Source organism: Macaca nemestrina, chromosome 3 (genome assembly GCF_043159975.1).
Source record: "Macaca nemestrina isolate mMacNem1 chromosome 3, mMacNem.hap1, whole genome shotgun sequence".
NCBI classification, from domain to species: domain Eukaryota; kingdom Metazoa; phylum Chordata; class Mammalia; order Primates; family Cercopithecidae; genus Macaca; species Macaca nemestrina.
In genome coordinates this window covers 124,914,072-124,936,773 of record NC_092127.1, presented here as the reverse complement: position 1 = coordinate 124,936,773, position 22,702 = coordinate 124,914,072, and the positions used below count along the sequence as shown (strand labels likewise).

Here is a 22,702-nt window from a genome sequence, read left to right as displayed (position 1 = left end):
AAAAAAAAAGTAAAAATTGTATTCTAAGAAGAAAGGTTTAAAAACACAAAAACAAAAACACCCCAAACCTGATGCAGGAACATGCTTGGTGTGTTCAAGAAACAGAATCAAGATTACTCTGTCTGGATCACACACAACATGCTGAAGACAAATGTGAGGTGTGGCAAATGAGGCAGGAAGGAAGTGGACCAGGTAGCACCTGGCAGGCCTAGTTAAGTCATGAGATCTCATTGTAAGTGTAAGTGGAGGTCAACTGGTCAGATGTATGTTTCAGGAATAACCCTTTGTCAACAGGATATACTGTTGGAGGGCAAAAGAGTGGAAGCAGGGAAATGATTTAGGAAGCTAATGCAGGAATCTAATTTTGCTCTACTTAATCTTACTGCTGTCTCAAAAATTTTCTTAGTCAAATGAGTAACATAAAAATGATTTCTAAGTTTAGTCTTACAATATTTCTAACATTTACAGACCATTTTATTCTGATGACAACAAATGTAAGTTGTTTTTCTTGATATTATTTATCAACACTGTTCACCCTGCAATACGAAATATTAGCATTAAGTTGGTGACTAGGAACTGAGGTCATCTTCCTATCACCTGGCAGATTAAACAATCTCCCTTTCTTGGCAAAAAAGAAATATCTCTGTGTGTGTGTGTGTGTGTGTGTGTGTGTGTGTCTGTGTATGCATATATGTACAAATATGGGAAAGAGGGGTCTATTTTAGAGGAGATATATATATACACATACATATTATATATACACACACATCTATACATACATATATACACACACATACATATATACACACACATACATATACATGCACATACATGTGTGTAAGTTTAAACATTTTTTAATATTAGTGAAGTTTGGGACATACTTTATAAGATTATTTATTGAATTTTAATTATTTTCAGTGTATTCAATTTAGTAGTAAGCTAAGCTGATTATATTTATAGTTCCATTTCCCAAAATCATCTCCTTATATTTAAATGTTTGTATGCTTTGCAAAGAAAAGCATAAAAACTCTCAAAAAGAAGCTGAATAAGCAAAAAAAAAAAAATTTAATTAAAAGTAAAATTTCCATAAAAAATTTTACAAGTGAAATCTGCACACTCAGTGAGAGTTCCTCCTTTTGAGGAAAGATGTCAGATCCTCTGAATTTTGTTGTCCATAATTTCCTTTATATTTAAGTTTCTGGCAACTGAAAAGTAATGGAACAATTTCCAAATCTGATTGGTAATTTTGTAGAATAAATATCACTGTAATATTGATGGTGCTGTACAGTAGAGAAAGAAGAGGAAGAGGAGGAGAAAGAGAATAGTGTAGGAAAAGGAAGAGGGGAAAAGCTCCTCAATAGTGGATCTAATATTCTGGGCCAAAAAAGAATGAATTGATGCAAGTTCAATTCCCTCAAGCTTAAAAAATAAACTCTAACCTACCATTTCGGCCATTTTGCTTTAAAGTATTTGCAGACAGCTGGATAGTGCTTCCATGGCCCATGTTTTCTGGAAATTTTAGGTCTTCTAAGTTTCCTTCTGTGCTCAGTCTTGCAACTTCCAATTCTGTTAATATCAAAGAGATACCCGTGCTCATTGAGAAACATACCTAAGCTACAATAATTTCCTAAATCATTGCAGTATTTCTGAAATCAAAACACTGGAATTCTCGTTCTATTTGTCATGATTTATGAAAATCTTTCAGAAAATATATTGTTCGTATTTTATAAAAGTAATGCAAATAAAAGTTATTAAAATTATGTAAATAATACAAACATGTCAATAATAAAGCCTAAAATTTAAAATTCAATCCCAAATTGTAATACATTGTCATTGGCCTTAAGTTTCAAAATATAATCTTTATTTTATAAATTAAATAAAAATCCTTTCATAATCTAGAGCTGTACTATCCTATCAATATTGATCTTTAAGCCCAATAAATTTGAAACAGCTTTATCATAACTTCTGAAATAAAAGTGTTAGCTACTCCTAATCCACAATAAAAAGATTGATATCCTTTATAAGTCAAATAACATGATTATCAAACACTGTTTTATCATTTTCACTCAAATGACTTACTTCTTTATAATGTGAATTCAAAGATACTCTCATTATAACTGAAATAACTCCTAATAGTCCTGTATTAAGAGGATAAAATTTTAAATGGTATAATACATACATAAAAGTCCTTTAAAAAAACAAACCTCACTGTAAGTGATCTCAGGCTACTATGTTCAATATTGAACCTAATATTGAAATGTCCTAAGACAGATAGCACACATGATTTTCTATCCTTTTAAGCCAATGACAAGTGATGCCCTCTTTATTTTAGAAAAAGAATGACTTTTCTCCATTGAAATAAAGTATCACTCATATCTGGGACACCAGAGATACTTTTTTCTTTTCCCTCTTCAGATATACAACAGTGTCTAGACCTTCTGTATAACAAAGGCCACTTACTAATATTGTCTGTGTTCTCCCTGACAATGTCAGTCTTCAAAAGGTTATCAGCCAGCACAAAAGCACTTTCCTCCACAGTATGAAGCAACATGGTGGCCGCACGTAGCTGATCGCTTATAGTCAGGTCTCTCCACGCATTCAAAGCTTGTGGCTGAAGGAGGTTGTTAACTGTCTCGACCATTGCCTATATAAGAGGATGAAAAGAATGATAGAGGTCTCTAGTGAACCCACATAGCTGTCAGAAATCCAGGTGTACATGTTGCCCAGCAAGCAAGGATCAGCAGTGTGCATGAGTTCAGTATTGTCCCAGCCTCCCCTGTGACATGCTGCAGCAGAAGCATTCATTATTTTGTTCTGTAAAACCCTAGCTGAGACTTTGCAAAGCAAGAGGAAAACCTGTTTTTGTTTTGAAAGACAACAAATAAAGTCATGCTTTCTTCTTAGAATCAATAACACAAGCTTCAACAAGACTATGATCACATAATTAAATTATTTGGCTGGGGAACTGTTGACAAAAAATTTAAACCAAGAGTTTTACCACATGACTCAGAGCAAATCATTTTTTCTGTACATTACCATAAAACTGGATGCTGAACACAACAGAGATTAAAAGGATGACCATAAATGTGACAATCCAAGAATTTGTTGCCTATAGGTTGATGACTCACATAGCAAACCTATCTGTTTTTTAGCCAGCTAGTAAAATGTCAGAATGGGGAAAATATCAAAGCATACATACTCCAGGGGCTTTAGATATGTTATGTACAAAGAGAAACGTTCTTCATGCTGTTTACTACTAAGGAGGGGAATAAACAGTTGAACCTTACTACCTATGGTCCTCAGGTGTTTTATCTTTAAAAAATCAGCAGTAGGTACACCCACACATAGAGACAAAACACTACAGTTCTCATTGCTTCATCCAAAAGAATCATCTCTATAGTTACAATTTATATATTTCCTGTGGTTTGCTTTATGCTGTCGGTTACAAAGAAAAACAGTTCTCCCAATAAGGTCTTGGGTTTCATTCAAACATAGAAAATTGTAAAATAGAAAGATACAATACCTTCAGCTTGAAAGTGATCATCCCTGAACCCAAATCATTATGAAATATGCATCTAATCCAGAAATAAAGTTGAATAAACAGCCAACACAGGCACAGTTACCAGGCAGCACATAAGTGTTTTAAAACAGGACTCACATTATTGACACATTGGCAGAGGGGCTGGGAGACACTAGAGAAATACCCTCCACAAGGCAGTGTTTTCTCCTGGCTGGTGTTTTCATAGTAACCAAGTAACAACTGTTAAAAATTCAGCTTCCTAATGAAACACCTTGGCTGCCAATTAACACCAGCTTCAAAAACTAATTTGCCTTTTGATAAAAGTTGTTTTTCTTGATATTTTCCCAGCTATTCCAAGTTTTGGTCAAAAATCAACATCACTGTACTTTTAAGTAAAATAATCCTACTCACAACTTGCATGCTTTGGATTATTTTTTAAAAGAGGAACAACACAAATCGAAAAAGTCTCTCACAAGTTTAAACACTGGACATTTTAATATAGTGTGCTTAGCTCCGTCATTTATTCTTGGTGTAAAGCATGACCTAGTAGCCAGACAAAAGTATTTCTGGATCACAACAAAATGATCTGCTTTCCAGGAAGTTCTCTATAAGGGAATGCCAACAGGATATGCCAAACAAAGAGATGCCAGATAGGAACCCCCCCCCAAAAAAAAAAAAAAAACTTTAGATATTTTCTGAAGCCAAACAGAAAACAAGAGAACACAGACCTCTTCAGTGTAAATAAGTATTCTTTCAGGGATTAGATGATACTGTGAATTCATTAAAAATGCTCTGAAAATCCCACATGCAAGAGAAATTATGCCTGTTCTTTATGGAGCAGCCATTTTAGCTGCTGATAATCTTAATAATTAGTTAATAATCTTATAATAATTAATTAAAATCTTACCTTAGGGGAAATTTTATTGGGCATAATATATTTCTCTTCTGTCCTTTATTGTTTTTATTTTCATAATTTAAAAAATGCAAGATGAGAAAAAAGGAAAAAGAAACAACTATGGTCAACTCCGAGAACGTTCCAAGAAAGAACGTGTTCCAAGACTAAATTAGGAAAAAATAGAAAGTCTGACTAGACCTATAACTAATACGGAGATTGAATCAGTGATCAAAGCCTCCCAAGAAAGAAAAGCTCAGGATCGGATGGCTTCGCTGGTGAATTCTACCAAAGTTTTCTGCACTTAAAGAAGAATTAACACTAGTCTTTCTCAAACTCCAAAAAATATAAGAGGAAGGGACACTTCCAAACACATTTTTATGAGGCTAGCATTACTTTGACACCAAAGCCAGACTAAGACACCACGAGAAAACTGCAGGCCATATCCTGATGAATACAGATGCAAAAATTCTCAACAAAACGCTAGCAAACTAAATCCAACAGCACTTAAGAAAAAAAGTATAAACCATGATCAAGTGCAATTTATCCCTGAATTCAAGGAGAGTTCAACATAAAAAAAATCAATGAATGTGATACACCACATTAACAGAATAAAGGATATCACATGATTGTCTTAATAGACGCAGAAAAAGTGTTTGACAAAATTCAGCACCTTTCATGACAAAAACTCAACAAACTAGGAACAGAAAGAAGTTACCTCAACATGATAAAGGCCATGTATAAAAGCCCTTAGATAACATCATACTCAACACTGAAAACCTGAAAGCTTTTCCTCTAAGATCAAAGACAAGGCAAAGATGCCTACTCCTGCCACTATTCAACATAGTACTTGAAGTCCTTAGCCAGAGCAATTAGGTAATAATAATAATAGGCATCCAAATTGAAATGAAAAAGCAAAATTCTCCCTGTCTGCAGATGACATGATCTTATATACAGAAAACCTGAACGACTCCATTAAATATATATATACATAAAAGACTGTATATATGTGTGTGTATATATATATGAAAGACTGTATATGTGTGTGTATGTCCTTTAAATATATATACACACATAAAATGCTGTATATATGTGTGTATATATCTATAAAATACTGTATATATTTGTGTGTATGTGTATATATATATTAACTAATGAACAAAATCAGGAACGTGTTTACAACAGACTGCTTTATCTAAAAAAACTTTGTATGTCTTTGAACCGACAGCAAATAAATCAAAGGTACCATTTATTAATTTATCTTAGTTTTGCAACTGAAAAAGTGCAAGGTGCAATATTTTTTCATAGCTACAAGTATTCAACAAGTGTATTCTTCAAGATAAGGCAGTCTTTAGGAAGGCTTTCTACTAATTTTGGGCTTTAAGCCCAAACAATTGCCAAGTTTACTAAAAAGCAACACACTCAACATGTGGCCACCAAACCTAGGATTTGGTGAGTTATGATACCAATTTAACATTTATTTAGTCTGCTCAAAGACACACCTGTTCACCATTGCTTAAGTATAACTGCAAGGAAATGTTTACACAAGGATCGAGAGACAGTATTCTGTAGTTCTAAAATCAGAGTGTGGGATTTGGAACCACATCCCCCAAATTGTACCTTCACAGTGCCTCTTACTGTGTGACACTGGGCAAGTTATTTAACTTCTCTATACTTCATCTACGAATTTGGTATGATAATATAATCATCTCAGAAAGTTGTCTGGCTCATAACAAGTGCTCAAAATGTAACCTTGTTTTTACTTTTAATTGATATCACAGTCCAGTGTAGGAAGAAGGGAAGTCTTCACTTAGAAAGCACATTTCACATCTGATAATTGCTAAATAGCCACACTGAATTGAGATCTGGAAGGAATAAATCTTCAGTAATGCAATCTGCATAATTTGGTCTCTTACACAACTACAGAAGCCTATACTACCTGAAGCTTTGAGGAATTGGAGAGTAAAGGCAACATGTGTATTAAATAGTTCATAATGATTTTTTTAGAGACTTGAATAAAATGCCCCATTTCCTGCTAGTGAGACAGCACAATTAAGTCCATCTTAAAAGCTTTATAATTATAAATGACTTAAACTTTCTAAAGCTTGCTGACATGTCCCTTTACTAGCTAAATGAAGGTTAATTAAATAGTTACAACTCCTCAATGAATACCTATATTTGGATTTCCTTATACATTTATGTATTGTATATTTTATTCACACACTATGACATCTGGTCACAAGATAATTATTTTTTCTCAAACTAGTTATTTGCATTCTTTTCATAAGCTCAACATAAGACCTATTATATTTCAATTTGAGAGTAGGTAGGGGTGAGTATTATCCTTTTCATCATACAGTATACCCACTAAACTCTCAGTGACTTTTGACTGTTTCTAAAAATCAAACACAAATGGGAAAGAGCCAAAAGTCATTTTGATTCACACCAAGATTATGGACATACCATATCCTACTAGATATATATTTGCATTATTTTTTAATGCAACATTATTAGGACCCTTATCATTAAATTCAGACCTTAGGCGAATTCAGTTGACGGATATTACTCATAGCATATAATTCTGATATGTTCGTTAAGGATGCTGTATACTTTATAATTACACTTTATATATTTCAAAATACAGAGTTTATTTGTTATAACTACTGCAAAAGCCTTTGCGAAAAACTGCTATATATTTTTGCAATGACAACTTTTGTCATTATTCCAAGAGGATGTATTTGTGAAATAGCCTAAGATTTCTCAGGAAGAATACACAAAAGAATCAACAGTGAGAAACACATGAGTGGCACCTCTTACCCAGGTGAGCAGTAAATATCAAACTATGAAAGTAAGCAAAATCATCTGGGGAACTTAGTTATCCCCTCTTCCTCCATTTGAAAATCATAAAAATAAATACTCCAATAGAAGGAATGCCTTATGGAAAGATGTATAAATGTCTAACTTTACCACCATGGCTTTTTTGTTTTTCTTTTTGTTCTTTTTTTTTTTTTTTTTTTTTTTTTTTTTTTTTTGAGACAGAGTCTCACTCTGTCGCCCAGGCTGGAGTGCATTGGTGCCATCTTGGCTCACTGCAAGCTCCACCCCCCGGGTTCACACCATTCTCCTGCCTCAGTCTCCCGAGTAGTTGGGACTACAGGCACCCGCCACCAGCCCCGGCTAATTATTTTGTATTTTTAGTAGAGACGGGGTTTCACCGTGTTAGCCAGGATGGTATTGATCTCCTGACCTCGTGATTCACCCGCCTTGGCCCCCCAAAGTGTTGGGATTACAGGCGTGAGCCACTGCGCCCGGCCTTGCAGACAAGTTTTTAAATCACTAGCTCATTCAGGTTTTAGCTCAAATATCATCTGCTCTGAGAGGTCTTCCATTATTAGCAAAACCAGGGGAAAGGTGGGGGAGAATCCCCCCATCCTTAAATCTATTACCTGTTTTGTTTTCTTTGTATCATATGTCATTATCTAAAGATGTCTCATATATTTGTTTACCTGCACAACTATCTTAAACTTCCCATTAGACAGATGGCGAGCTCTCTGAAGGAGGAGACACTGTCTCATTTACAAGAGCCCAAAGCAGTGTTCGGTAACTCCTAGATGAGGGATTTGCCATCCGTGATAACTCATACGTAAGTCAGTTTTCTCCATTTTCATATCAGCCAAAATAAAAATCTCTGAAGTTATTAGTCTGATGAGTATAAGAGCAAAGAATAAATAGAAATGATAAAACTTATTAGCTAGCCAATACCTCCCTGAATTAGTCTCACTTCAGAGAATCAATACCCCAGTGGGCTCTTAGTCCATTTGGGCTGCTAGAACACAATAGCTTAGACTGAACAATTTTATAAACCACGGAAATTTATTGCTCACAGTTCTGGAAGCTGAGAAGCTCAAGATCAAGGTACCTGTAGATTCACTGTCTGGTGAGGTCTCACTCTCTGCATCCTCACAGGGTTCAAGAGAGAAACAAATTACCTTGGGCCTCCTTTGTAAGGGCACTAGTAACATTCATTCATGAGGGCTTTGTTCTCATGGCCCAATCACCTCACCAGAAGCCCCACCTCCCAACACCACTATACCGCAGAGTAAGTTTCAACACATGAATTATGGGGAGACACAAGCAGTCAGACCACAGAAGGCTCCCATTTTAGTATTTGTTTATCTTTAACAGAATTATCCATATTTGTATCTGGTTTTCTCACCAGACTACGATGTCCTCAGAGAAGAGATCATATTCATTTGTGTTTTCCCAGAGTAAATTTTAGTGCTGTGATACCTTTTAGGTATTCATTAATATTTATCACATAAAGATAAGTTACTTTTATTATCAAATTATTAATGACATTATATACAATAGGAAAATTGAAAGCATCCTTTTTTGTTTCTTTAATTTTTTCCCTGTCTCCCCAAATACTTCTGAGAGAATAACGTGTTCATATATCACCATAATTTGGGAGGGAGGCAGGGTGAATGAGAGGAAGTTAAGATGACAGAGTTCAGAAGAAGAAAATCTGAACCACAGGTTATTATAGTGAACACAGGACACTATGAGTAAGAAAAAATATATATATATATATTTTATAAAAAGTTTTCCATAATGTTTCCAAAGGTAATTTCTAATGTAATTTAATAAGATTTCATTAAATATGTATTATATGCAAAAAACTAGGTAAGGCACTGTTGAATGAGGTTAGAGAAGAAAACATAGAGTTTGCCTTCAATTTACCTATGATCCAGCACAAAACAGATCTAGAAACCCACAGCATACAGCAAAAAAGTAACAGATTCTTGCTGGGGAGGACCATAAAAACATCCCAGAAAATGTTTATTTTTGAGTTAGACACTAGAGGATGAATACATTTTCTTTGACTCTGAAGAGGAAATCCAAAGCTAAAGTACGTAATGAGCAAGCTGATGATGATCAAATAAAAAAAGCAAATTGATATTAGGCAGCCCAATACAAAGTTGGAAACAATTATTTCATAATAATAGATACATTTGTACTAATGAATTGCCTAAATTCTTTTGAAAAACAGCCTAGTAATATACATTATATTTTACTCTACTTCCACTTTTTAAATATGTCTTCCTGAATGCATTATGTCCTTATCAATATATACCATAATCATGCTGAATAATGCTATTTTATTATATTATTATTTTATTATATTATACAGTTACATTTAAATATTTTTCTTCATATCTAAATCTCAGGATATATTAAGGAAGAAAAATATATTTTCAGGTCTCTGCTCCCATTTCTTGCTTTCTGAATGTATACACTGTAGATAGATAGATGAAAATAGTATCCATTGATTTATAATTTGAAATAATAAAAACAAAATGTTCTTTAATTCTTTACTTTGACTTCTTGATATAAAGTTTATCAGTTGAGAGTAAAGTAAAATGAAGCAAAAGTTTAAAATCATTACTGAATAGGACACATTGTACTGCAATCTGCGTTTAGATATTGATTCAAATCAAAATGTAAAGGTCAAGTGTTAGAAGTGTCTTCAAAACAGTTTATAACTTGCAGGTTTTTTATTACAAGTCAAGTTGAATGACTGATATTTACACATCTGATCAATAAACCTAAGGTGCTTTTTATAACCACTGTCATTTGATATTATTAAGTATATAAAAACCACTAATCTCTGAACTACCTTTTATATTACAGTGAAGTGCTGGCATTTTCAAATCTTAATTAAAATTAGATCATATAACACAAGTGACCTTAGTATAGCAATAAGGACCTTTAGGAGTAAAACAAGGTGAAACTAAAATTTCATAGAACAGAGTGTGTCTTTAAGAGACCCTTATTTTTTTTAAAGCATTATTTTTTGCAAACTGTATTTGATCATATCACTGTTTAATTCTACTTTAGAATGAAATGACTGAATGCTGTCAAATAAATCTCTATCATGTTACAGGAATTAAATGGATCTACAGACCTGTCTTAAACTCCTTGCTAACTCAATATTCATTCAACAAATATTAATTGAGCATCTTCAATGTGGCAGTCAACTGGGATGCAGCAAGAAAGACAGATGTTCTCCCTTCCCTGAAGGTAATGGCAATATAGTTAGGCCAGGCAATTAAACAAGTAATTAAAATCCAACATGGCAAGCATTTTAATGATGGAAACATAGAGTTCAAGCTCTGTATTGGAAAAGCTCCATGAAGTGGGACATTTCCAAGATGAAACTCAACACTGAACAAAGAGACAAAGGTCACAGCGTGTACTTACAGGCACAGAGGTGAAAGAGAACAGGCACTGCGAAGGAACTGAAAACAAATTCCTTATGGTAGAGCAAAGAGTATAAGGGGTTCAGTGGTAAGACTGGTAAGTGAAGGCTAGATTTCAAAGAGGTTTGCAAACTATGTTAAGGTATTTACAATTCTTCCCCAAAGTGACAAATAGTCACTGCAAAAAAAAAAAAAAAAAAAGAAAATTTAAGGTAACAGAGTGATACACAGTAACAGTTAATGTTTGTGGAGTGTATTCCAGACCTTGATATGAATGGTTTACATGCATTAACTCCTTTAATTTTCGAAGTAACCCAGCGAGGTATAATTTATTATCATCATCTTACAGTGAGAATACTGAGACTCATAGAAGTTAAGTAACTAGCTAAAAGCTAATTAGCTAACATAGAGTAGAACCAGGGCTCAAGTACATGAATTCTGGTTCTGGAGAAAAAGAAAAGCAGGGATTATTCCAAAGATATTTAAAATTATTTGCTGATTAGCTAATGTCAGTTGACGAGGAAAAGAAAGAAGTGCAATGCGTAGAATTTGGGGTAGTCAAGGAGGTAGCACTTACTTCAAATGGGAATTTTGTTTTTCAAAAGGTAGTGGGCATAAGAGTATATGTGTGGGTGGAGAGTATGAGTAACACAGTAAATTCAGGTTGCCTATTTTGAATGGAATATACAGTCTTGCACTGAATAATGATGTGTTGCTCAACAATGGACCATGTATACCATGGTGGTCCCATAAGATTAAAATGGAGCTGTCCTATTCAGGTGTACTAGCTTTTATCTTTTTATCATATTTTTACTGTATCTTTTCTGTGTTTAGATACACAAATACTATTGTGTTATAATTGTCTACAGTACTCAGTACAGTAACATGCAGTACAGGTTTGTTGCCTAAGGAACAGTAGGCTATACCACGTAGCCTAGGTGTGTAATCTGCTATCCCATTTAGGTTTTCGTAAGTATACCCTATGAGGTTTGCATGACAGCAAAATGAAGCATTTCTCTGAATGTATCCTCACTGGTAATGCATGATTGTAGTTGAATGGCATCTAGATGGGCCTGAAGCTTATATAAGATATCTGATATTCAAATATAGTTCATGAGATAGTTTGGATATTTTTCCTTTTAAATCTCATGTTGAACTGTAATCCTCAATGTTGGAGGTGGGGCCTGGTGGGAGATGTTTGGGTCATGAGGGCGGAGTACTGTCCTCACATAGCGAGTGAGCTCTTGTGAGATCTGGTTGTTTAAAAGTGTGTGACACCTACCCGACTCCCTCTCTTGCTCCTGCTTTTGCCATGTGATATGCCAGCTCCTGCTTTGCCTTCTTCCATGAGTAAAATCTCCCAGGGCCCTTCCCAGAAGCTAAGCAGATGCCAGTGCCAAGCTTGTACAGGCTGCAGAATCATGAGCAAATTAAACCTCTTTTCTTTATACATTACCCAGGCTCAGGTATTCCTTTACAGCAGCAGAAAAACGGCTTAATACAATGCATGCATCATAAATTTAAGTAGGCTTATTAAAGCCATTGATATATCTGAAATTACCCAGATAAACTGTGTGGAAGAAGAATTGATGGTACAGAAACACTAACAAAATAGAGGGGCAAATGAAGTAAGAATAGTTGACAATGAAGATGAAAGAGTAAGCAGTCAGAGAGTGTGGTATCACAGATGGAAAGAGGGTTTTCCTTGGTTTCAAAAATAATCAAGAAAGTGTCCAAAAATTCTTCTTTTTGAACTAGAAATAATAACTCTATTTTTGTTCCGGGTAACAGAGTGATTGTAAAACAAAAAAGAAAACCACAGAGATACTGCTTTTGAGGAGCAATCAATACAATTTTATGTATCAACACTTCGAAGCAGGACATCTATTCATTTAATTAATATTTCTTGAGCCCTTAACACATGCCAACACTGTTCTAGACCCTTGAGATACATCTTAACAAAACAGAGAAAAAATAATCTTAGAACTGAACATTCTGGCAAGGGAAGCAAATAATAAACCATATACTGTTAGAAGATGCAATGTACAGTGTGAAATAAAAGAAAATAGACAGGATAGGCGGATCTAGAATCAGGGATGGTGTTGGGATAGAGGTTGGCTTTCAAATATGATGGTACAGACGGGCATCACTGAAAAGGTAACAATTCAAAAACGACAAAGGAATTAAGAGAGTTAGCCATGCAGGCATCTGGAAGAGAAGCATTCCAATCAGAGAGAACAGCCAGAATAAAAGTCTTCAAATGGAACTTTTGAAGGTTTGCATGGTCCAAAACCTTAAAATGGCAAGCGTCTGGAGTAAAGTGAAGGAAAAGAGTAGAGGTGGGAGGAGGGGCTCAACCACTTCAACTGAGATGCTGAAGAATGGTTTGCAAATGAAGATTGGGAATTCAGTTATAGATATGGAAAGTTTGAGGTGTTTATTACACAACAAAGTGAAGCTATTGAGAAATTGGCTGGAAAATTAATTCTGGAGATCAGGAGAATGGTCTGTGCCATGGATAATATTTGTAGGTGATAGACGTATAGGTGGTATGTAAATCAATGAGATCACCAAGGGTGTGAATGTACAAAGCTTAGACAAGAGGACTAACTGTTGTGCTAGGGGGCACTCCAAGCTTAAGGGTTTGAGGAGAAGAGGAGGAACCAGCAAAGGAGACTGGAAATAAGTGTCAATTAGGTAGGAGAAAAATAAAGTGAGTTGTCCTAAAGATAATATATCAAGGAAGAGGGGGTGATCAGCTGTGCTAGATGTTTCTAATTAATCAAGTAAGGTATGGATTGACTACCGACTGTTGGTCTAGCAGCATTTAGAAGTCATTAATGACCTCAACAAGGTCAACAAGGGCAGTTTCAGTGGTGTAGTGGGGGCACAAGCCTGAGGAGGTGAATTTAAGGGAGAATGCGAGGAGAGGGACTGGCAACAGCAAATGTTGAAAAGTGTTGTCAGAATTTCTGCTGCAGTGGACATACTAGTAGGCAATCAGAAATTTGAGCCTGGAGCTTGAATCAAACAGTAAATATTTGGAGACCACTTAATATGTGCTAAATACAATTTAAAAGGTCCTGAAGATGTAGAAATAAAAGTGGCACTGTTCCTTCCCAAGCAGCTTATTGATAGAGAGAATGAAGAGACATTAAAATACAGCTTGATAATTGAGGAAATTGTAATAGAGGAAAACTGAGAGTGTTGTAAGTTCGCATAAGAGGTCATTCATTCAGACTAAGTGGGACAAAGAATGCTTCCTTAGAGTGATTGACATATGAAGTGAGTGTTGATAGGTAAATCAAAGTTACTGGAATAAAGAGAAGGAGAAAGGAAAGCAAATCTAGAATTAATCCAAGCAGAAGGGGCTGTGACTATAAAGGTACAAAGACACGAACTGAAAGTATTTAAATCCTCTGGCAGTGTAGGATCTGAGGAGGAGCCAGTTAAAGGGGTGAGAAATTAGCAACAGGAGTCTGATATTCAAGCACTGTAGTTCAGAAAAGGATTTTTTTTTTCTATAAGGATAAAAAAGAGTAAGGGACAAGCTGAATAGGGTCAAGTCATGATCAAATTTGCATTTTTAAAACATTACTCAGACAGTAGGTGGAATGGATTAACAGAGGAATTTGACAATGTGTAAAGCAGTTGTTTAAATTTTTTTTTTTTTTGAAAATCATCTACACAAGGATAATAGCTGAAGTTATAAGAATCAATATCAGAGGAAAACAAAGTTTGCAGCGAAAGTCATTTTGCAAAAAATACGTCATGACCCTGGTCAAAGGTTTTTAATAGCACTCAGATGCTTGACTTTTTTCCATAGCCTTCTCCCTCAACCCATTGCTTCAGGCATATTTGTCTTTTTTCTATTCCCTGAACTCTCCAACCACTTGTCACTTGACCATCTCGGCCTTGGGTGACCTTTGATCTTGGATTGCTCTTCTCCAGGTAGTCACATTGCTGAATTGCCTATCACTTCCTTAGAAAGTCTTCCCTGATCTGCATGAAATGAAGTAATCATAAGGTCATATTTACTCGTATGACTGCTTTAATTCTTTGAATAGCATTTCTGCAATCTTATTTTATTACTTTGATTGATTGACTGATTTACTGGCTATTTTTCTCCATAACTCCAGCTGGCTGAACTAGGGTGTGAGCCCTAAGAGACAGAAACTCTGTCTGTCTTCACCCCCGAATCCCTGCACCTGAAATAGTGTCTGAATGAGCTCAACAAATGTTGCCTGATTGAATGAAGGAATAAATCTATGCTTTTCTTAAAGTATATATGTTTACTGTTTTTTAATAAAAAATGTATTTTTCAGACTTTGAAAAGGAGATACTTGTTGGAAAGTCTGAAAAACTGCCACAGCCTAGCAGAGCCAATTAAATGTAATATGATATCCTGGATAGGATCCTAAAACAGAAAAAGGACATAGATAATAAATTTAAAAATCTGAATAAACTGTGGACTTCAGTTAATGATAATATATTAACATTGGTTGATTAATTATTATAAATATACCATACTAGTGTAAGATGTTAACAATAGAGGAAGTTGTTCATGTCAATGGGAACTTTCTATCAGACTTGATCAATTTTTTAGATTTTCTAGATACAAATCTAAAACCATTTCAAAAAATAGTATCTATTAGTTTTAAAAAGACATATTTACAAACAGTTTTAAATTACAGAAGTATATATGGTAAAAGCTGAAATTCCATTTATAGAACACCGTAAAACTCCACACACAAAAAATCACTTTTGACAGTTCATTGTGGATCTCTCTAGACCTGTAAATATTTATGTATTTATGAGAGCAAACTCAGTCCGTACAATAAGGTTGTTATCTGTCGTTTTTGGCTTGCTTGTTTATTTTTACTTGAAAATATATCACACCTATCTTTCTAAGTCAACACAAGTTCTACCTCACTGTTTCTGAGGCTAGGAAGTATTCCTTTATTTAGTAGTTTATTCAACCGATTTCCTACTGATGAAGAGGTAAGTTGTTCTGTTGATACAAACACTACCCTAATCTAGCTTGTGATCCTGTCTACACATTTACTCTTTTCCAGGGCGGAATGCTACCCCATTGTGTGGGTCGGCCACAAGTTACCCCAAAGTCTTTTCTCTCGACAAGGAGAACAACACTGTTTTGTGATTGTATGACAAGATTTATAAAGAAACAGTATAAAAATATAGATGTGAGTAAAAATAGTCTCCTCTGGTAAGATATTTAAAAAGCTAACAGGCCGGGCAGGGTGGCTCACACCTGTAATCCCAGCTACTTGGGAGGCTGAGGCAGGAGAATCACTTGAATCCGGGAGGCGGAGGTTGCAGTGAGCTGAAATCGCGCCACTGTACTCCAGCCTAGTGACAGCAAGAATCCGTCTAAAAGAGAAAGAAAGAAAAGAAAGAAAAGAAAGAAAAGAAAGAAAAGAAAGAAAGAAAGAAAGAAAGAGAGAGAGAGAGAGAGAGAGAGAGAGAGAGAAGAAAGAAAGAAAGAAAGAAAGAAAGAAAGAAAGAAAGAAAGAAAGAAAGAAAGAAAGAAAGAAAGAAAGAAAGAAAGAAAGCAAGCAAGCTAACAGTGATCATGCTTTGGAAAAGGACTGCTGAAAGACCGTGAAGAGAAAAGAGGCCGGGTTGAACTACGCAACCGCAAGAGGGCACCACTGAAATAGACAACAATGTCAGTGGCGTGCCCTGGAGTTAGTAATGCAGAGGTTCCAGAGGGAGGGAGAAATAATTATTTTCTACCTTTAGAATTTTATACCATGTGTCTATATTAGCTATTCAAAAAATTACTTAAAAGGTAGAAAAATGCAATCTGAGAAGTTTCAAATCGCTTTTAAAAGTTTTTTTTTTTTTTTAAGACAAAATGATTAATCTCAAACTATGACTAACAGAACAAGTAGAAGAACATTGTTATCTATATCTAGGGTTCAAAAGTTACCTTTGTATTGTCAAAAATCTATGGTAGGTTATTACATTAAAACTGAGTAAGATTTCACTGTTATTAAATAAGAAAAAGAAAAAGCATTTTCGTTGCATCTGAAGCTGCTAGTTGCCCAATATCCCTCTTGTGTTAGACACAGAATCATTGGACACTATGCCCAGCTGCAAAGCTGCACCTATTAATGAAGTATTTAACCATGCAAATAGGCTGGCCGACATAATATAATAAGAAATAGTTTGGAGAGACTCCTGGAAAGTACTAAAAGGGACAAATCCTTCCGGTACTTATCCTTTTCCTTCTTCCTTTTGGAAGATTGGCATGACGTGATGATTGGAACTTAAGTAGCCATCTTGTCATCTTGGGGATGGAAATGCATGTGCTAAAGATGATGGAGCAAAAAACCAGATGCAGCCTTGGTCCCTGATGATTTCATGCAGTTTCCAAGCTAATCTTGGACTGCCTCGTCTGCATTTTTCATATGCAAGAATAAAGCCCTGGTTTGTTTAAGCTACCATAGCTAACTTTCCGTTACTACCAGCTGTCCAAGATTCATATATTAAACAAAGGAATACATAAAAATTGTAACTCTGGGAGCAGTCCTAAAAAATCATTTGTTTGGTTCCACACCCTCAGACAAATACTTTACTGCAAATTGGACTTCAAAATTTCCATTTCTTTTCTGATCTGTACCAAAAAATTAATGATAGTTTCAGAAAGTAGGATCTTAAATCTGTAATGTTGTTTTTTTTTTTTTTTGGTTTTTTTTTTTGAGATGGAGTCTTGCTCTGTTGCCCAAGCTGGTGTGCAATGGCACGATCTTGGCTCACCGCAAACTCCGCCTCTCGGGTTCAAGCAATTCTCCTGTCTCAGCCTCCCGAGTAGCTGGGATTACAGGCATGTGCCACCATGCCCGGCTAATTTTGTATTTTTAGTAGAAAGGGGTTTCTCCATGTTGTTCATGTTGGTCTCGAACTCCTGATCTCAGGTGATCCACCTGCCTCGGCCTCCTAAAGTGCTGGGATTACAGGCGTAAGCCACTGTGCCCGACATGTAATGCTGTTTTTAATATCCTTTGCCTTCTGGTTAGCTATGTAACCATCAAACTATTAAATAAATGGAAAAGTAAATTGATATGTATTCTCTTGCATTTGCATAGAAATAATATCTATTTATTTTCTATGTATTTAAAACTTTTCTGAAGGTAAACTTATGTTCAGAAAGCATTGATGCATAGAATGGACTTTAAGTAAACAGTTTTACAATTACATAATGGCCCAGACTTTGATCAGAAAATTAAATAAGAGAAGAGAACACAAGTTGGTGCAAAGAAGAGAGAAAACATTTTTGTTTTAGATGACAACATTTTATTTAAAAACAGAAAGACACTTTTTTCACACCCTCATTAGAATTACTTCCTGAAGCATTCACAAACCATGCATATACAAACAGCAGCTGGAACATTTGTTTATTTACAGGAAATGTACAAAACGAAGGAGGCAGAAATGGCTTTCTAAAGCAGTCATTTCTATCTAACCTGACACATTCACTAGGGGAATTGTGGGAGATTCCCAGAATGATGTTCTTTCCACGTCAGTGCAGAATCTCCATCATCAACATCTGTCACTGTCCTTTGGAAGTTTTTAAATCATTAGATTTACAACTTGACCTGTTCACATTTTTCAATAATACCTGTGTGATTACTCTGCTTACATTACTTATGATTTTACTCTTTTGATTCAATGATTGCTTTGTATGTAGTAGCGTTTAAGGTCTACAATTTATAGAAAGGAATTCTTATAACCATTCTTTATCTGAAAAAAACTACAGTACTCTGGTTTTGTAGATAGAAGTCACTTTCTTTGATCTCAATGTCTTTTAACAATAGGTTTAGGGCACCAGAAACATGCAGGGTGCAGATTTATATTTTCTTTCTTACTGACATAAATCAAGTGCAGATTTATCAAGCTGTGAAATATATTAAGTTCACAGGGTTTTAACAAAGGGTTACCAAACCACAAGAACCTGCTGTGATTCAAACTACTTTCAGATGTCCTTTTAATTATATTAAATGAAAGTTTGGGTTGGCTTTGATGCTTATGGGCAAACATCTAAATCTCTTGAAAGAGCTGCTAAAAGTACTCCCTGTTGCTGCAGTTAATATACTACATTGTATGCACACTGCTAGCCAATTTATTCTAGCCACTTTAACAAGGATATCCAGCCTGACAGGCCACACAGAATAGTATCACAAGTCAAGCAAAGCACAAATCATTAGAGGACTCTGAAAGTTGTTTGACATGCACCACAGAGCTCTTTGTCACACAGCCAATTAAGTGACCAAACAAGGAACTTGAAAATACTCATTAATTTCTTCCTAGCAGTATAAATGGAGCTTAGAATCCTTCTTGTCTTATGCACCAAAGGCACACAAGTAAAACTGGCATAATTCAATTTGCACTTTGTCAAAGGCGCAAGTAGCAACTTTGGTTCACAGAAAGTGTGCATTTATAATACAAAAAAATTGAAAAGAATGGGCAAAAATGTTTAGATATTGCATGTAATAATGTAGACATGTGGGCTTTGGAATTTTTTTAATTATCAAAAGTTGACATTACTTTTATCTTTGAAAAGCTGTATCAGCATTTCTGAGCAGATTCAGCAGCACTTCACATCATTTCATCCTCTCTGCAATAACTTCAGTTGACTCCAGGATACCATACTCTCCTGGTGCTCCTCATTCCTTAAGGCTGTTTTTTAGTCTCTATTGCTGACTTCTCTTCATTTCCCCAACCTTTTCATGTTACAGAGTCCTAGGGCTCAGTCCCAGATTCTCTTCTTTTCTCTCTTTATACTCATCCCCTTGATGGATTCATCTAGAACACTGATTTCAAATGCCACTCTAAGCATAACACTACCAAATAATTATTTCTAGGCTAATCTCACAAATGAACACCATGATTGTATATTTAATGACATATTTAACATCGATATTGCATGTCTAATAAGAATCTCAAACTTAACATGAGCCGTAGTGGAGTTCTCTTCCTGACCCTCCCAAATTGGCTGCAGATAGACCATCTCAACAACTAACGGCGACTTCATCCTTCCAATTGCTCAGGCAAAAAACATTCTGTCATTTCAACTCCTCTTTTTCTCTGAAAACTCCACACACTCTCTTAGCGAATCTTATTTCATTTTTTTTAAAAATTCTGAATCCGAATAATTACCTCAGTATGCGCACTAATATACTAATCCAAGTGGCTGTCATTACCCAAATGGTCACCCAGCTTTGGCCCTTACTTTTCTTGCTATTGGCTACTCTCTACTTGTAACACACATCAGATAATTATCCTCTCCTCAGAAACCTGCAGTGGTTTGTTTACTAGGCTTTTCTGAATAAAAGCTGAAGGCCTTACAATCATCTATCAGAATCTGAGCCTTGTGGTACCACAAGCTCACACCCTGTGATCCTCTTCTTTTTCACTCTGTTCCAGTCGCACTAGCCTCCTTCATTACCAACAAGAATACTTCCGCTTCAGGAACTTTCTGTTCTCTCTGCTAAAATGCTCCCTCCTGCGTATCAGCATAGTTGACTCCTTTATCTCCTTTCGAGTTTTGCTCAAATATCACCTCGGTAATTCATTTCATGCTTTCTTGCTTTATTTTACTCTATAGCATTTATCATCATCTGGCATACCATATATTTTACATATTCAGTGTATTGTTCATATTCTTTCACTAGGATTTTCACCTTAGAAGAGAGTGCAGGGATTTTTGCCTATTATGTGTACTGCTGTACTCGCAGAGCTGGTAAGATTATACTGGGCACATGTGCTTAACTAGTAATTCTTAAATATTTTTGTTGTTCACTATGTGATGGTTTTCCATTACTAGGATATAGTATTATATCATACTATATATATAAAATATATTACAGTAATAAGCTCTCTATGTCCTATATACCTATATAGTATATATATTGCATACTTTAGTATACTATAATAATACTCTTTAAGCATGAAAAAAATCATATAGACTACCTGCCTTTCAAAAACAAAAGAAGAAGAAGAAAAACCAGGTGTGTGATTTTTGTTTTTAAATTCACACCTGCCTTTTTTTTTTTTCTGATCAGTTCTCAACCGAGCTATGCAAGTGACCACAACAGAGTCTACACAATGACTCAAAGGAATCACATCAATACCTAGATGAACTTATATTTTCCATTAAGCATGGTCAACTGCAGACTCTCTAGCAAGTACACACTGCCTCTGAGATTTGGTGGGCAAAAGAAACTATTGATAAAAATGAAAATATTTTTAATCATGAGGAAAATGTCCTGTCTTAAAAGTAGTAAAAAATAAACACCAGTAATTCTTAATAGTTCCTGCTAAAGAGGAGAACAATGCTAACAACTATTACTATTTTAAAAATGACAATTTGAGGTTGAAAGATAAGGAAAAAATGCAAACCTAAGTTCTGGTCACATTTAGAAAACATAAAGGCAGTTGTTCTTAAGCTCTTGGAGGTCATACTCTACTCCCATATTCTCACGAAAACCATGAACCTCTCTCTGAAACCACATGATTTGTACTGGTTCGTAAATTATATTTTTAAACTTTCCTCTGCCCCCAATCTCATGACTACAGTCAAGAACTTCCTCAATTCACAAATACTAGCATGGCAATAGTAAGAAAGACAGAAAATAACAAATGTTAGTGAGGTTGTGGGGCAACTGGAATCCTCTTTTTTTTTTTTTTTTTTTTGGTGAGACGGAGATTTACTCTTGCGGCCCAGGCTGGAGTGCAATGGCATGATCTCGGCTCACCGCATCCTCTGCTTCCCAGGTTCAAGCGATTCTCCTGCCTCAGCTTCCCAAGTAGCTGGGATTACAGGCATGTGTCACCAAGCCCAGCTAATTTTGTATTTTCAGTAGAGACAGAGTTTGACCATATTGCCCAGGCTGATCTCCAACTCTTGACCTCAAGTGATCCGCCCGCCTCGGCTTCCCAAAGTGCTGGGATTACAGGCGTGAGCCAGTGCGCCCAGCCTGGAATCCTCATATATTGCTGGTGGAAAATGGTACTGTCTCTGGAAAACAGTTGGACAGTTCCCCTTTAACATAGTTACTGTATCTTTCTGCTGGTTTTTTATTCTCTTAAGATGAAAACTTTTTCATCAGAGTTTCCTCTGAAAATAAAAGGACCTCAAAGCAAATTATATTTGGATATGACCTTAAGATGGCAGCACAAAATTACCACATAGCCATTTTACCTCTGTCTCAAAAAAGAGATTAAAAAAAAATGTTTTACTGCATTCCATGCTTGGAATACAGTGCAAAAAATCAATAAACATAAACCTAATGATATATCTTGCCCCCTATCACCAAAAGATGAGATCAGTCCTGCTAATAACAGTATCTCAGAGATTAGGAGCACAAGCATCTGAATTAGAAAAACTTAGCTTTGAATTTAGGGCACCCTCAATTATTATTGTGCGATCTTGTGAAAGTCATGTAACCCTCCCTGGGCCTCCAATTTTTCATTTGTAAGTTAAAAATCACAATAATTATATCATATGGTGGTTGTGAATATTAAATAAGAATGTATTCTAATTGCTCTGTACAATAATGGCACATAATTAATGCTTAATAAATTTATTTTTATTTATTTTTATTTTTTTGGAGATGGAGTCTCACTCTGTCGCCCAAGCTGGAGTGCAGTGGCACGATCTCAGCTCACTGCAACCTCCACCTCCCTGGTTCAAGCAATTCTCCTACCTCAGCCTCCCGAGTAGCTGAGATTACAGGCATGTACCACCATGCCCAGCTAATTTTTGTATTTTTAGTAAAGACAAGGTTTCACCACGTTGGCCAGGCTGGTCTCAAACTCCTGGTCTCAAGTGATCTGCCCGCCTTGGCCTTCCAAAGTGTTAGGATTCCAGGAAATTAATTTATTTTTAATAACAAATCATTGTTATTCTTAATCATGGTGTTGAAGCAGCACAGGACACATGTCAGGAGAGAAGCAGTAGTACCATCAGTGCTATTTGTGTGACCCTGGGCTAGTACACTATCT

General features: G+C 35.6%; 1 protein-coding gene across 50 annotated transcripts in view; it reads right to left on the bottom strand.

Annotated features, from left to right (window-relative positions):
- Window positions 1–22,702, bottom strand: part of LOC105463581 (adhesion G protein-coupled receptor L3) — an 856,114-nt gene that overhangs the window by 133,270 nt on the left and 700,142 nt on the right. For all 50 annotated transcript variants that reach the window (XM_011710771.3, XM_011710772.2, XM_011710773.3 and 47 more), the window contains 2 exons: window positions 2,461–2,644; window positions 1,444–1,566 (listed from right to left, as the gene is read on the bottom strand). In XM_011710771.3, coding sequence (XP_011709073.2) covers window positions 1,444–1,566; window positions 2,461–2,644 — 307 coding nt within the window. The remainder of the gene's footprint in view (window positions 1–1,443; window positions 1,567–2,460; window positions 2,645–22,702) is intronic.